The sequence below is a fragment of the Perognathus longimembris genome, chromosome 10 (genome assembly GCF_023159225.1).
Source record: "Perognathus longimembris pacificus isolate PPM17 chromosome 10, ASM2315922v1, whole genome shotgun sequence".
In the NCBI taxonomy this organism is placed as follows: Eukaryota; Metazoa; Chordata; class Mammalia; order Rodentia; family Heteromyidae; genus Perognathus; species Perognathus longimembris.
In genome coordinates this window covers 11,918,790-11,935,436 of record NC_063170.1, presented here as the reverse complement: position 1 = coordinate 11,935,436, position 16,647 = coordinate 11,918,790, and the positions used below count along the sequence as shown (strand labels likewise).

At 40.6% G+C, this 16,647-nt stretch overlaps 1 protein-coding gene across 1 annotated transcript in view; it reads left to right on the top strand.

The window, feature by feature from the left end:
* The window catches only part of Tango6 (transport and golgi organization 6 homolog), a 150,608-nt gene that overhangs the window by 10,900 nt on the left and 123,061 nt on the right, over positions 1–16,647 (top strand). Inside the window, exons 5-7 of the mRNA XM_048355226.1 lie at positions 898–1,034; positions 4,475–4,637; positions 8,131–8,213. Of these exons, the coding sequence (XP_048211183.1) occupies positions 898–1,034; positions 4,475–4,637; positions 8,131–8,213 (383 nt within the window). The remainder of the gene's footprint in view (positions 1–897; positions 1,035–4,474; positions 4,638–8,130; positions 8,214–16,647) is intronic.

Below are 16,647 nucleotides of genomic sequence, written 5' to 3'. Positions count from 1 at the left end.
GGAAAGGAATTCTTTTTAGCTTTTTTGCCCACCCCCACCCCCCCGCCCAGTACTGTGCTTCAACTGAGGGCCTTGCTTCCTTGCAATTTTTTTGCTCAAGGCTTGTGTTCTACCACTTGAGCCATACCACCACTTCTGGGTGGGTTTTTTTGCTGGTTAATTGGAGATAAACATCTTGATACTCTATGTATTAGCAGATCTTCCATTCTGGCCAAATGGGAACACCAGCCCTTCTCACTCTATAAACTTATCCACCATTTCCTTTCTGTTGCTTCTTTCCTCAGGCTCAGGAATTTTTTTTTCACAGAAATCCATAAATCATATTCTATTAAGACTTAGTGGCAGGAAGTGGTTCTATGGCTCAAGTGGTAGAGCATTCGCCTTGAGCACAAAGAGGCTCAGGGACGGCACCTAGGCCCTATGTTCAAGCCACACAACCAACAAGAAAGAAAAGAAGGAAGGGAAGGAGGGAGGGAGGGAGGAAGGAGAGAAGGAAGGAAGGAAGGAAGGAAGGAAGGAAGGAAGGAAGGAAGGAAGGAAGGAAGGAAGGAAGGAAGGAAAGAGAAAGAAAGAAAGAAGACTTGTAGGGATGGGAATGTGACTTAGTGTAGCATACATGAAGCCCTGGGCTCGATTCCTCAGCACCATATATATAGAAAAAAACCAGAAGTGGCACTGTGGTTCAAGTGGCAGAGTGCTAGCCTTGAAAGGAAGCCAGGGCCAGTGCCCAGGCCCTGAGTTCAAGCCCCAGGATTGACAAAAAGAAAAAAAATTAAGAAGAAGAAAAAGGAAAGCACAGAGTGGTAGATTTATTTGATAAAAAATAAAAAGAAGCACTTTTTACTGTACCTTTTAAGTCAGATTTCTCACTTGGGACATCTCTCTCCATTGTGACAGCAGGGGCAGCCGGGGGGAGTGATGCTGAGGTAACAGCTGCTGACTGGAAGAAATGTGACTTGATTGCAAAGATTTTGGCCTCCTGTCCCCAGCAGTCTCTTTCACCAGACAGTTACTACAAGCACATCTGCCCCCAGGTAAATTGTCTGATTTATATTGACAGTCACTTATTTACAGTCTGCTAATTTATAGAAAGAGTACTTTGATTGTGCTTCTAAAATTCAAGTAAGAACACTACAAACTTTATATTTGTTTGGGTAGGAACTTCCTTAAGTACATAATAACCTTTGGAAGACATCAACATAACTGTTAGGTCTAAGAATGCCTTACTAGGGTTGGGACAAAGCTCAGTGGTGGATCACTTGCTTAGTGTTCATGAGGCTCTGGGTCTCGTCCCCATTACCACAGGATAATAATAAAGTCCTCCATTAATAACTGACCAGTCCAGCATGCTCTCAGAGCCCGAATAGAAGGTTTTATCTTGTTAGTTATCTCTTCTTCTGTGCTTTTAGGGTTTTTTGTTTTTGGTTTGTGTTTTTTTTGTCAGTTGAGGGGCTTGAGCTCAGGGCCAGGGCACTGTCCCTGAACTTTTTCACTCAAGGCTAGTACTCTACCACTTTGAGCCACAGTGCCACTTCCAGTTTTCTGGTGGTTAATTGGCATTAAGAGTTTACTGTCCAGGCTGGCTTTGAACTGTGATCCTCAGATCTCAGCCTTCTGAGTAGCTAGGATTATAGACATGAGCCACTGGTGCTTGGCTGTGCTTTTGGTTTTGAAAGTAGATGTTGAACAAATAAAGTACATTAACAATTTAAAAAGCATAAGTGTAAACTGAAAATGAGTCTTCCTATCATTCCTGTTCTCCCTTCCCTCAAGGACAGTCATTATTACCTGTATCTTGTTTGCTCTTCAGATATAATCTATATATTATTCATGTGTAATTATGTGTACATATATGAACACATGTTGTGGATGGATTTCTGGATTTGAAATTACTGGCTCAAAGGATATATACATTTAGTTTTTAAAAAAAGAGTTAATATGTAGCAGGGCATGATGATACACATCTGTAATTCCCACACTCAGATAGAGATATTGTATAGGTGCCAGTGGCTCAAGCCTGTAATCCTAGGTGCTCAGGAGGCTGAGATCTGAGGATCACAGTTAGAAGCCAGCCCAGGCATGAAAGTCACTGAGACTTTAACCAGAAAAAAGCTAGAAGTGGAACTCTGACTCAAATGGTAGAGCACCATCCTTGAGTAGAAAAGATAAGAAACTGCCTAGGTCCCAGTTCAAGCTTTGGTACCAGCAAAAAAAGAAAAAGAAAAAGAAAACCTAAAAGGCAGACACATGGATATTACAAATTCAAATAAAGCCTGAGATACACAGTGATATCCTGTTCCAAAAGGAAAGAAGGAAAGAAGAATAGAGTTAGTATTTTGCTGTGTTACCTAGGTTAACCCTGAATTCCTGGTGTCCATTTGTCCTCCTGCCTTAGGCCTTCTGAGTGGCCAGGACTATAGGTGCATGTTACTGCACACAACCTACATTAAGTTTTTTTTTAAATTAATTAATTAATTTAAGTTTTTATTATAAAACTGATGTACATAGAGGTTACAGTTTCATACGTTAGGCATTGGATACATTTCTTTTTTTTTTTTTTTTTTGGCCAGTCCTGGGCCTTGGACTCAGGGCCTGAGCACTGTCCCTGGCTTCTTCCCGCTCAAGGCTAGCACTCTGCCACTTGAGCCACAGCGCCACTTCTGGCCGTTTTCTGTATATGTGGTGCTGGGGAATCGAACCTAGGGCCTCGTGTATCCGAGGCAGGCACTCTTGCCACTAGGCTATATCCCCAGCCCTGGATACATTTCTTGTACTCTTTGTTACCTTGTCCCTCATAACCCCCTCCCTCCCCCCTACATTAAGTTTTTAAACAGATGTTTATGTATCTATTTTCCACACATTTGCCTTTGTAATGTGTTATAAGGCTTTTTCATTTTTGCTAATCAGATAGGTGAAAATAATTTGTTGTGGTGTTTTTTTTTTTTTTTCACATTGTGTGCTCCCTATGAAAAGAAACGTAATAGGAGCCTTTTGGAGTACAGTCCCAAGATTGTTCCATGGCTACACTGATCTCTCCAGGGTTCTCATGGGTGGGCATGCGTGGGAAAAAAACATCACAATGCAGGTATCTTGTTTTGGAAACACTAAGTTTATTACTTACAATGATAAGTAAATATTTTCCAAAACTTGTAACTATAGTTTCTGTACTTCAGAAAATGATACAATCAAAGCACAGGTCTCAGACTTGCTTAGCTTCTCTTCAGTGATGCCAAACACTGTTATCAGGCAGAATATTATCTTGTCTGCAAAAAGCAGACAAGTCACTCTTCCCTCCCTAACGCTTCAGGAAATTGCATGTCATCCTTGTGCAAGAATCACCTTCCCATCAGTAATCAGAAGTGATAATAGAGTAATACATAATCACTGAGGAAAAAGAAGAACATAAAAAAGACTCTTAGGGACTGGGGATGTGGTTCAAATGTTAGAATGCTTACCTAGGAAACTTGAGGCCCTGTATTCTAATCCTAGTATTTCCCCTCCCTCCAAAGAAACACCCCAACAACTCTTGTCTAATTCCTGCTACACAGGAGACAAAGATTTTACATCTGGCCTGGAGGGGGAAAATTATCAAGGCCCCTTCTTATACAGGATGGGTGTGGTAATACATGCTCATAATCTCTAGGGTTATAGAGAATTGTGGTTTGAGGGCATCCTCGAGCAAAAGCTTTAGACCATACTTGAAAAACAAACTATTGCCTAGGCTGGCCTGAATTCCTGGGTTTAACAGATCTTCCTGCCTCTGTCTCCCATAAAGCCACTATGATTGCTTGAATATAATATTTTTTGAAGAACTTGTAACTGTATGTGAAAACTGAGTATTAGCTGGTTATGGAGGTACTCGCCTGTAATCCCAGGACTGGTGAGGCTGAGGCAGGAGGATTGTGAGTTATAAACAAAACACACTCCCTTCAACTGAGTATTAAGTGTGGTCTGAATTAAAAAGAAAAAAATGAAATGGAAAAAAATCATTGTAAAAATTACACCAAAAATATTGATAGTGGTTTGAGAAGATTTTAGTTATACTCTCAGAACTTGATTTTTCTCATTTTTCTACAATGAGGGCTGGGAATATGGCCTAGTGGCAAGAGTGCTTGCCTCCCGTACATGAAGCCCTGGGTTCAATTCCCCAGCACCACATATATAGAAAATGGCCAGAAGTGGCACTGTGGCTCAAGTGGCAGAGTGCTAGCCTTGAGCAAAAAGAAGCACCAGGACTGGCAAAAACAAAAACAAAAAAACAAAAACAAAACAATGAACATGGATTTCATACACATAATTATTTGATACAAATATAGCCTCTTTAGCTCTTAAACTCTTTGGACCTGGGTTGTTGAACACATTTGTCGATCCAGTATCATTGCAGTAATTTTTATGTTTTGGCTTCAAGAAATAGATGTCTTTTATCTATAGTTGCAAAGGGCCTGGTATTTGCCTCGTGTACCTTTTCTTGTAGATTCTGGATCTGTTTCATTTTCAAGATAAACTGACAGAGCGGCAGTTTCAGAGAGTTGCTACTACCACATTCCTAACTCTGTCAAGAGAACAACCAGAACTGGCAGCAAAGTATTTGCTTCCACCATTGTTAGCTGCTTTGCACCGATGCACAGATTCAGCAGGTAAGAAGGAAAGTCAGGTGCTTGCCCTGAAGGGGCCACCATTAGTGATTTAGATTGAAATGACCCTATGGCATTTCAGAGTCTTTATCCTTCTCCCTCCCCTCCTTGCCCCACACATAAATTTTCCTTTGGAAAAAGTCACTTCCACAAAGAGCACACAGAACCTGTCATCCTCTTCACCCAGATCAACCAGCTGTTCCTACCAGGCATGTTTGCTCCACATACAAAAAGGAACTCAATTTTTCTGTAGTAGTTGTAGACATCAGAACACTTTATCCTAAGCTCTTTAGCATACATCTCCAAAGAGCAATGTTGGTCTTTTTCTTGACTCTAAGCAGGAATCACACTAGAGAAACTTAGTACTGACACAATACTGTGGTTGTCTTGCACCTATGTTTATTTATTACCTATCTCTATATCAGCAGTCTTTGTGTGTTAGATTAGCTTCTCCATGACAGCTCCATATGTCATCTATTGGTAACAAGATACTAGGTAAGAATCTTAGTCATCTGACTTAGTTGGATCGTTCCCACTGGAGAAACAGTCTGAAGAATAAGCTTTGTAATGTTTTTCTTTTTTTTGCCAGTCCTGGGCCTTGGAACTCAGGGCCTGAGCACTGTCCCTGGCTTCCTTTTGCTCAAGGCTAGCACTCTGCCACTTGAGCCACAGCGCCACTTCTGGCCATTTTCTGTATATGTGGTGCTGGGGAATTGAACCCAGGGCCTCATGTATACAAGGCAAGCTCTCTTGCCACTAGGCCATATCCCCAGCCAGCTTTGTAATGTTGTTCTTCATATTATTATTGTTTTTAGGACTGTGAAAATTGAGATGATTTTTTTTTTTTTTTTTTTTTTTTTTTTTACTTTTTGCCTGTGTTGGCACTTGAACCCAGGGCCTGGGTACTGTCCCTTAGCTCCTTTTGCTCAAGGCTAGCACTCTTACCACTTGAGCCATACCTCCATTTCTAGCTTTTTCTGTAATTCATTGGAGATAAGAATCTCATGGACTTTTTTGGGAGCTGGCTTTGAACCATGGTCCTCAGATCTCAGCCTCCTGAGTAGCTAGTATGACAGGCGTTAACCACGGACACCTAGCATAATGAGTATTTTATTAGTTCCAAGGTAAGCCTTTTTTTTTTTCCACGTTAAAAAATAAAGCAAAACTTTTGGGCCAGATGTAATGGTGCACACCTGTAATCCCAGCACTAGCTGGAAATAGCATTTGAGGCTAGCCTGAGAACATAACTAGACTCTGTCTCAAAAAAAACTAATAGCAACAAGATAAAAACCAAAAAGCCTCACCATTATTAGAACTAGCCCAGCCAGGCACTGGTGTCTCTCACCTGTAATTCTGTCTACTCAGGAGGCTGAGACCTGAGGATTGTGGTTCAAAGCCAGCCAGGCAGGAAAGTCTGTGAGACTTTTATCTCCAAAACTTTTAAGCACCGAAAAAGCCAGAAGTGGAGTTGTGGCTCAAGTTAGAATGCTAGCTTTGAGCACAAAAGCTCAGGAACAGCACCCAGGCTCTTGATTTTAAGCTCAGGATTGAAAATAAAAACATTAGCCCAGCTTGCTCTCTAAGCCATAAAATGAAACTAAAAGTTTTATGTTGTTCATTACCTATTCTTTTTATGTACTTTTGAAATTTGATATTAAAATTAGATATTAAAAATGAGGTAAATTAATATGGTAACTTTTTTTGCTAGTCCTAAGGCTTGAACTCAGGGCTTGGGCACTGTTCCTAAGCCTCTCTGTGTTCAAGCCTAGCACTCTACCACTTGAGCCATAGCACCAATTCGGGCTTTTTCTGACTAGTTAGTTGGAGATTAGAGTCTTACAGACTTTCCGGTCTGGGCTGGCTTAGAACCCTGATCTCCAGATCTCAGCCCCCTGAGTAGCTAGGATTATAGGCATGAACCTGGCCATGGTAACAATTTTGAAAACACAAAAGAGTACATTGAAAAGTGAATCTTCCTTCTATCCCTGTTCTCCAGTTCCTCAGAGACAGTCATTCTTATACTTAGGTTGTATTGAGATGGTGTTTATATTGTGTGTGTACAGTTATTCGTGCATATGTGTAACTTGCTGATGATGTGAGTAGTACTCGTGGTAGAGCACTTGCCTAGCATGCAGGAGCCCTAGGATATAACCCACAACACCTCAGTGAACAGATCTTTTATTTCAGGATCTTGTATACATTTCATGAATTGTCCTTTCAAGATGCATCTTACCATTGTGCTGGCTGTAGCAAGATCACAGGTGTTTATGCCTGCAAAGGAGCATCAGAGTAGATGTCAGTGATTGGAAGTAGTTAGTGAGGGCAGAGTTGAATGGAAGAGTCTTAAGAAATGTCACCTGACTTGGCTGGTGGTGGTGGTGTAGTAAATAATGCAAATGGGAAAATGTGGATATCAGTAATGGTGCTGAAATGTTTCAAAAGAGTTAGACTCCATTGTGAACATTCAAGAGCTCTTTTTTCTATTTGTCCCCAATTTTAGCTCATAGAGAGAAAGATAAGTAATCATAAGCAAAGATCCTTCTATTTAAAAACTTCTGAGCTGGACCAGAGGTGGCTTATGCCTATAATTCTAGCTACATAAGAGAATGAGATCTGAGGGTCATGGTTTGAACCAGCGTGGTGTTGTTCAATGAACAACCAGAAAACTGGAAGTGGCTCTGTGGATCAAAGTGGTAGAGCGATAGCCTTGAGCAAAAAGAACTCAGAGACAGCCCCAGACCCAGGTTCAGACACCATGACCAATGAAACAAAGTCACTTCTGTTTTATTGTTTTTCTTTTTGAGACAGCATTACTGTGTTGCTCAAGCTTGCCTTGAACTCTGAATCCTCCTGCCTTAGCCTCCCCAGTTCTGTGATTATAAGTATGTGCCCCTGTGCCTAGCTTATTTTAAAACATACCTACAGACACTAGTGTGCCTATTACTTAGACACAACCATCAACTCTGCCATTTTCACTTTATTTCAGTCACAATTTTTCATTCAGTCAATTTAAAATTATAAGTGATATAATAGGTTAATTGCCAGTGTTTCTTCTTGATTAGTGACACATAAGATATCCTTGTACTTTTTTGTGTGTGTGTGCTGGCACTGGTGCTTGAAAATAGGACTGCATACTCTCTCAGCTTTTTTTTCTCACAGCTTGGTGCTCTACCACTGGAGCTGCCTCTCCAGTCTAGCTTATTATTAATTAGAGTCTCACAGAATTTTTTGCCTGGGCTGGCTTTGAACCATGATGATTCTCAGATCTCGCCTCCTGAGTAGCTAGGATTAGAGGTGTGTGCCACTGGCACTAGCACCATGTATGATTCAGTGGCATTACATATTCCATGAAGCCTTATATACAAAGGGGGAATTGCATAGAACCGTGTCAATTGTCTGGTCTTAGCTGGACCATCCCACTAGTAAAACCTAGTGCCGTGTCATTTATTCAGTGGGACTTGAGGGCTGAGTATGAGTAATTTTGTTTGTTTTCTAGAGATTCCAGAGAGTGACATGGTACCGGGGACCATTTTGGTGACAGAAGAAGAACTTAGTAGATGTATTGAGGATGTGTTTAAGGTTAGTAATTCAAATCTCTAATATTTTTAGCTAATATTTATACTTAGTCTTTGACTTTTGTTTATCAGTATTTAGGTTAGAACCCAGTGCCCTGAGAATGCTAGGCAAGTGCTGTACCTTAAGATCATTTTGTCTTTTTTTTTTTTTGCCAGTCCTGTGCCTTGGACTCAGGGCCTGAGCACTGTCCCTGGCTTCTTTTTGCTCAAGGCTGGCACTCTGCCACTTGAGCCACAGTGCCACTTCTGGCCGTTTTCTATATATGTGGTGCTGGGGAATCGAACCCAGGGCTTCTTGCATACAAGGCAAGCACTCTTGCCACTAGGCCATATTCCCAGCCCATCATTTTGTCTTTTAACAAGCACTTCAAGAATAGGAATGACTAATCCTAAGCTTCAAGATGCCAAAACCTTTTCACTTTGAAAACTATAAACTGACCTTTTTTAGTTAAGAAAACTGATATAGCTGGTCCCTCATACCTATAACCCTAGCAACTCAGAAGACTGAGATCTAGAGAGCTGGTTCAGATCCAGCCCAGGTAGAAAAACCCAAGAGACTCTCTTATAGTAACCAGCAAAAGGCTGGACTGGAAGCATGGCTCAAGTGGTAGAACAACACCATAGTAAATAAGAGACCCAGAATCCAAGTCCTACTAATACTACTTCCACCAAAGAAAAAAATAAATGTAATTTGAAACCCTGTTTATTGCTTATTCTGAAGGTTAAAACACTTTGTATCTCTAACTGTCAAATACCACTGATGAAGAAACTGACAGGCATTTTTCAACACTATAAGCTTCTTAAACGTATATGATAATATTGAATCACCTTTATAACTTTTGATGGTAATAACAATAAAAAAGAAGTAATTTTGGCTTGGTGCTGGTGGCCTATAATCCTGTCTACGCAGGAGGCTTAGATCGGATGATTGTGGTTAAAAGTCAGCCTGGACAGGAAAGTCCGTGAGTCTCTTATCTCCAATTAGCCACCAGAAAACTGGAATTGTGGCTCAAAGTGGTAGAGCGCTAGCCTTGAGCAAAAAGAACTCAGACAGCGGCCGGGTCAAGTTCAAGCCCCATGGCAGAAAAACAAAACAAAACATGACATAGTATAATGCTGTTTTTATTTTTTTTTGGTTTCTCATTTTTAGACTACCAAAAGGATGGGTCTTATTTCCTGTTCTAAATATTTGGTGGAAAAGGACTCTTCAGATTATGGCAAGCCAAGAACTTCTTTCTTGATGGCTGTGGATGGGGCTGGGACAGATTATAACCAGACTTTGCTACAAACCCCTCCTAGTACTTCATGGAAGTCAGTACATTGCCTTTAGGTGAAAAAGAGTTGTATGTAATAGTGTGCACTTGTATTCCCAGCACTTGTGAAGCAGAGACAGGAATTCAAGGTCAGGCCTACATAGTATCTGAAAGAGGAAAATGAAAGCAAAACAGATTTTTTTTCCTGGCAAGGGAATTAGCCTGTGAAAGAGAGAGAGATAATAAGTCTGACCATTAATCTTATTCTTGCCCTCAAAAAGAAGGAAACCCCTCATGGTTCAGTGAGCAGTACCTGAATTTAAGACTTCTTAGAAAGGGAAGCTTCATGTGGACTGGATTTATGCACCGAAGACTGGGACTGTCATGAAACCAAAAGCGGTATAGAGGGATAATTATTTTCTCTGCAGGGTTTTGGCAGCCCAGCTGCAGTTGGAAAACAGAGGAAGTGTGTATGCTGGAGGAAAATGGTAAACACTGTGTGGAATTGAGCAACAAAGGATATGTTGTCTTTATTAACATTCTGTTAATACTAAATTATAGAGTACAGCTCAAAGGCAGGAAATAAGGAAAACATCTGGGTTGGGGGAACTGATAGAGCCACTCAGTGGGTAACAAGAGGGTGTTTAGTTTTAGAGAGGCGTTCGGGAATATTTCCAGCTCTAGTTCTCTTGCTTCTTCTATTTGTTAACACATTTATTGAAATAAAACTCGGAATGTACAGTGCACCCAATTAAAGTATATTCATAGAGTTGTGTCTCTATCACCACAACCTTATTTTAGAATATTTTACCCTTAAAAAAATGCCCATGTGTCCCTATGTCTCTTCCCTGATCCTAGCTCTTAGCAGTCACCCATCCATTTTCTGCCTCTAAAGATCTGGCTGTTCTGGACATTTTATATAAAGGGGTTTTATATGTTGTAGGTGGTCCTAGTGTGATCCTTTTGTTCTAGTTGTTATTATTTTGAGATAAAATCTCACTATATAGCATATACTGGCCTTGAACGTGATATGTAGCCTATGCTGGACTCAAACTCTTCCTCAAAATCCTCCTACCTCAGCCTCTTGAGTGCTAGGATTTCAAGAATACACCATCAGGCCTAATGCTGCTTAAAAGGCAAAAGTTTATACTAAAATATTTCCTGTTAGAAGCATTAAAATATAATGGATTTTGGTATTTAAAGGTTAGGCCCTCTACTCCCTTGAATGAAACTTTTTTCCTCTTGCAAGTGCTGGGGATCAAACCCAAGGCCTCATATATGCTAAGTAGATGCTCTTCAACTGAGCTATGCCTCCAGTCCTTTTTTTTTTTTTTTTTCTTTTTGGAACTCTGGGCTTGAGTGCTGTCCCTGAGCTCTTCAGCTCAAGGCTAGCACCCTACCACTTGAGCCACAGTACCACTTCTGGTTTTCTGGTGGTTAATTGGAGATAAGTCTCATGGACTTTCTAACCAGGCTGGCTTTGAACCATAATCCTCTGATCTCAGCCTCCTGAGTAGCTAGAATTACAGACTTGAGCCACTGGCACCCGGCTCCTGGCTCCCACCAGTTCTGTGAATGAGAACTTTATAGTGGCAATGGTTCCACAGGAAATTTAACATTTGCCTCTTTCACATAGAGGGCCAGGAAGAGAATCTCTCTCTATAGATATAGATATAGACATATATATGTATATATATATGCATATATATGTATGTGTTAGTTAATTTGAACTGAAAATTTGCCATACTCACTTCTGTTTCATCTGCATGAACACGTCTCATATCTTTGTAGTCTGTGCTTTACATCTGGTATAACTATGTAAGCGTAAATGGGCTGTGTAGCATGGATAACTTAGTTCAGTGGCTCCTGTTTGCTCTCCAGGACTTGAGGGAGTGAAAGGGAGTAATAGAGTATGTCTCTGCCTCCAGTATGAAAGAGGCCTGGATTACACAGATCAGTTCTAGTAGGATGAGGTAAGAAAATTGCAGTTTTTGAAACTTGGACATTTTCTTTCTCCCCTTCTCCCTCCTTCCGCGCTCTCTCTCTCTCTCTCTCTCTCTCTCTCTCTCTCTCTCTCTCTCTCTCTCTCTCTCTCTCTCTCTCTCTCTCCCCCCCCTCTCCCCTTATCTCTTCCCCCTCCTTCCCCATCCTGGGGCTTGAACTCAGCACTTGGGCACTGACCCTGAACTTTTTTTCTCAAGGTTAGCATCCTACCACATGAACCACAGCTCCACTTCAGCATTTCAAACCATGATTCTCAGATCTCAGCCTCCTGAATAGCTGCAGCTAGGATTACAGGCATGAGCTACCAGTGCCTGACATTTTCTTTCTTGCTGGCTACATCCTCTTAGGGTGAAACAGTTTTCCTTTCAGTACTTTGACAGTAATTTCCTGAAGCTTTCTAAGAGCAGAAAAATATTAGAGAAGACTTAAAAGTAATTAGTTTATTTTACACGTTCTTACTTCCTCTTGTTTCCATTTTATCTCCCTTGCCAGATTCAGGGACTTTTGACTTCTCTCATCTAATCTAGCAAATTTCTAATTGTAGTTACCTTATCAGATTGATCATTTGACCACTCTTTCTGAGTTTTTAATTAAGTTAGAATAATAAAATCTTAGAACTAAAAGGGACTTTAGAAATGATTTAGTATTACTCTTCTTTAAAAAATTACACATACACCCCCCCCCCCTTACAGTTGTCCCTTACTATCTTTGAGCATTGGTTCCAGGGTCCTTGAAGACACTGAAATCCTAGAATGCTCAAATCCCTAATGCAAAATGGTGTAGTCTTTTCATATAACCTATACTTATCTTCTTGTGTATTAAAAATTATCTTAGGTTACTTACAGTATAATTTCTACATACTTTTTCTACTGTATTGTTTAGGGAATGACAAGGACAAAAATATCAGATGCTGGGTTTTTTGTTTTGTTTTTTTTTGGTACTGGTTTTTTTATTAATTAAATTTTGTTGTCAAGGTGTTGTGCAAAAGGGGTACAGTTACATAATAGGCAGTGAGTACATTTCTTGTGACATCTTACTCCCTCGTTTTTCTTTCCCTTCCCTAGATTAGGTAGGCATATATATAATACCCAGTGTGGTACTGGGGTTTTTGAACTTGGGTCCTTGTACTTGCTAGGCAGATGCTCTACCACTTGAGCTACACCTTTAGCCCTTTTTGGTTTAGTTATTTCTCATATAGTATCTTGTGTTTATGCCTATGCTAGAATGGGGGGACTCCCCCATGTAAGTTTCTTGTATAGCTAGAATGACAATGTATAGCACCATGTCTAGCTATTGGTTAAAAGTTTAGGCCTTGGACTGGGAATGTGGCTTAGTGGTAGAGTGTTTGCCTAGCATGCACGAAGCCCTGGGTTCGATTCCTCAGTACCATGTAAACCGAGAAGGCCAGAAGTGGCGCTGTGGTTCAAGTAGTAGTATACTAGCCTTGGGCAAAAAGAAGCTCAGGGACAGTGTGGATGCCCTGAGTTCAAGCTCCAAGACTAGCCAAAGGAAGAAAAAAAAAGTTTAGACCTTGCTAATTATTTGCCAGGGTTGCCTCAGACTATGACCTTGCCAGTCTCTGCCTCTGAGTAGCTAGGATTATAGGTGTAAGCTACCACACCAAGCTGTAATTCTTTTCCCAACCTTTTTCTAACCATGGTTGGGTGCAACTGCAGATGAGGAACCCATGGATATGGGGGGCTAATTGTATTTTCAAAAGCAGTTTTAAGTTCACAGCCAAGTAAGCAGAAAGTATACAGAGTTCCCATGTACCTTTTGTTTGCAGATAGTTCCCTTGTAGCAACCTCCCCCACCAGAAAAGTACATTTGTTACCATTGATGAACCTACATTGACATATCCATGCCATTCCTAAACAATATGCACTTTTGGTATCATGCATTTTGTGGGTTTTGATAAATTAGCCCTTCATTTTATAATAAAACAAATCCAAAAGATTATTTGAAGTGACTTGTTCCAAATTTTCCAAGTGGCTTACAAATCAATCTTAACTTTTCTCCATCTCTCCCTCTTGCTGTCTTTAGAAAACTAGTGTTTTATTTTTATTTTGTTTCAGGGTACAAATTTGAGAAATTCAAATGGCTTTGTTGAAAGAAAAAAAAAAAAAAACCACACACACACCAGAAAAAAATTCTAGTCTTTTTTTCTCCCTGGTTTCTTTCCATAAAGATAGTTCTTTCTGGAAATTTCCACCTATAGTTAAACTGTGACCTTGAATTTCAGAGGCTCCAAAAGAAATGACCTTCAAAGATATGAGGTTAGCTTTTCTAATGCTGCACTGTGGGTACAGTCTAGTAAGAAGCATCAGGACCTTTGAACCAGATATACATAGGTTCGAGTCTAACACCAAGGTTGACTACCCTTGTGACTTTAGAAGACTTTTAGTGCTGAGTTGTAGGGATGAAATAAGGTTACTTTTGTAAGTTCATAGCATATTGTAGCACATAAGTGCTGTCAGTTCCTTTTTGGCTCAGAGCAACTCTTTAAAAAGACTGCTTTATACATTATGTTCTGAAGGCATGCACAGAGGAAAGCACTTACTATATTAGGTAACCTGCCTGTCTTTTTCTTCTCATGTGTCTTAATTAAACTCAGCAAATGCATTAGAAGTTCTGGAACACTACTATCAAGAGGATCACTATAATGAGGTAGAAGGCAGTGTTTGACTAGTTTAATCTTTAATACAGGTATAATCAAGTTCCAACCTGAACTGAATTTTTTATTCAGCCAGCTTAATTCTTGTTGATTCTAGATAGGCTCATCATGCTTAAAAGGAAGCCATACATTAGGAAAACAGTTTCATTTACTGTAGGTTCAAAAACAATAATAAAGAATAAATGTACTGTGTGCCAGTGCTTTATTCCTGTAATCCTGGCTACTTAGGAGGCTGAGATCTGAGGATTGAGGTTTCAAGCCAGCCTTCAGCAAAGTCTGTGAGACTCTTATCTCCAGTTGACTGCCAAAAAAAGCCAGAAATGGAGTAGTGGCTCAAGTGGCAGAGTCTGCTAGCCTTGAGCAAAAAAGCTCAGGAACACAACCCAGACCCTGTACTCAAGCCCCAGGACCAGTATCAAGAAAAAAAAGTCCCAGGAATGAGAAGTGTATATGAGAATGACTGTTTGATTTTGTTTGATTTGTTTGCTCTAAAACATAAACACATTTGTTTTTAATAAGTAGAACATTTTGACCAATTTCTTTCCTTCTCTTTTATTCTAAATTTCTTATAAATCCTTCCAAAGAATTCTAGCCTCCAGAGTCTCAGTATAGATAAAGCAGCCAGTATAAAATCCAGCCTCCTTTGGTTTGGTTTGGTCTGTGGCTGAACTCTTGTGATTCTGTGTTCAGGTAGTTAGCCTCAGCTTTGAAAAAGATTTAAAAAATACAGAGACATTTTAACTTTCCCACAAAGACAGAGCTTTGGAGAAAATGCCTGACAAGCTATTTTGTTCACTCATTCTTTGGTTCAGTCCATCTCAGACCTCCTGAGGGCCAGATGGTTTGCTAGGTTTCCCAGTATGGGAAGTCCCAACCACGTAGACAAAGGATGCCAGTAGTGGCTGGTCTATAGTCAAGAATATCCAGAATGTGTCACTCAAGGTAGAGCTGTCCCCTGAGCTTAGAGGAAGACTTTTCCACAGACACTGCATCTCATGGCAGATCTGTGCCGTCAGAAAGGAATGTGGAAATCCCTCAAAAGAACAAAGAAATCCTATGCCAATAGGTGGCTAATACTAAGCCTGCTTCTATATTTGATGTGCTCTGAATCTGTAATGGCTTTCAGACATCCATACTGGCCTCTTGGTTTGACCCTCAGCCCTTCCTACATGTTTATTCTAGAAAAGGCACAGGTTGATAGAGAAGTTCTCACTTCCTTCAAAGCACCTTCTACTAGCTCTATGCAAGACTTTTGAACTACAGTTGAAAAGCTACCTTTAGAGTCTTTCTCTCCCTTCCTTGCTTCAGCCTTCCCTTCTCTTAGTATTGTGTTTGGTGATCCCTAGTTGTACAACACCTTGTATAAATGCCTTGAGTATCCAGAACTTTCAAGTAAATGAATTTCATCTTTTAAAGTACCAATTTCAAAGTCAGGCATAATGACTGGCAACTTCAGTTCTAGCTACTGAGGAGGAATAGTCCATTTTTACACTCCCCCCATTACTCTTATCTCTTTGTACTGAAGTACTAAAAGACTATAAAGAATATGAGCAAATTTACAGTAGAATCAGAATGATTAGACACAGAAGCAGCATTAAAGCTTGATTTTTCCAATCCCGTTTCACAGATAAGGAAATAGACTCAGAGAATGCAATTGATTTAAATTATACAACTCACCAGTGGAAGATTTACATGTAACTCCATGTGTGCCATGCTCAAATTTTACTACTAAAAAAGGAGACTCAGTAAAATGCCTCTTAGTGAGGACTGGGTAGAAATACTACTTGAAGTATTGAGCTGTGTTTGCATCCCTCTTTGCCTCCTGATGAATAGGAAAGACCCATACACATAGAAAGAGATTGCTCATGACACTGACCATGGAGATTCCACAGGGCCCATATGTTAGGGAACAGGTCAGCAAGGCCTCACACACAAGTGGGGCAGCAACATTATCACCAGCCTAGTGTGAGGAGAGTGAAAGGAGCTAGCATCAGCGTTTTCTCTCAGGTGTAGCTTGTCTTTGTGCTGGCTCCAAGAGATTGTAGGTACACCTTTGGCTGGTCAGTCACCAGATAGAAGGTAACAATCAAGGAGTCCATGTTAAGTGACTGGATTCAGGGTTTGAACTCTAGATTTTGTGTTTGCTTGGCTTACTTACTTGGGTGGTGTTCTACCAACTGAACCATGTCTCCAGTCCTGTTTTTTTGCTAATTCTTTTGCCATTCCTGGGACTTGAACCATAAGGGCTTGGCACTGTCCTGGAGTTTCTTTTGCTCAAGGCTAGCACTCTACCCCTGGAACCACAGCACCACTTCTGGCTTTTTCTGTTTATGTGGTGATGAGGAATCGAACCCAGGGCTTTGTGCATGCTAGGCAAGCACTGTACTGCTAAGCCACGTTCCCAGTCCCTGCTAATTATTTTTGAAATAGGGTCTGGAGGGGCTGGGGATATGGCCTAGTGGCAAGAGTGCCTGCCTCGGATACACGAGGCCCTAGGTTCGATTCCC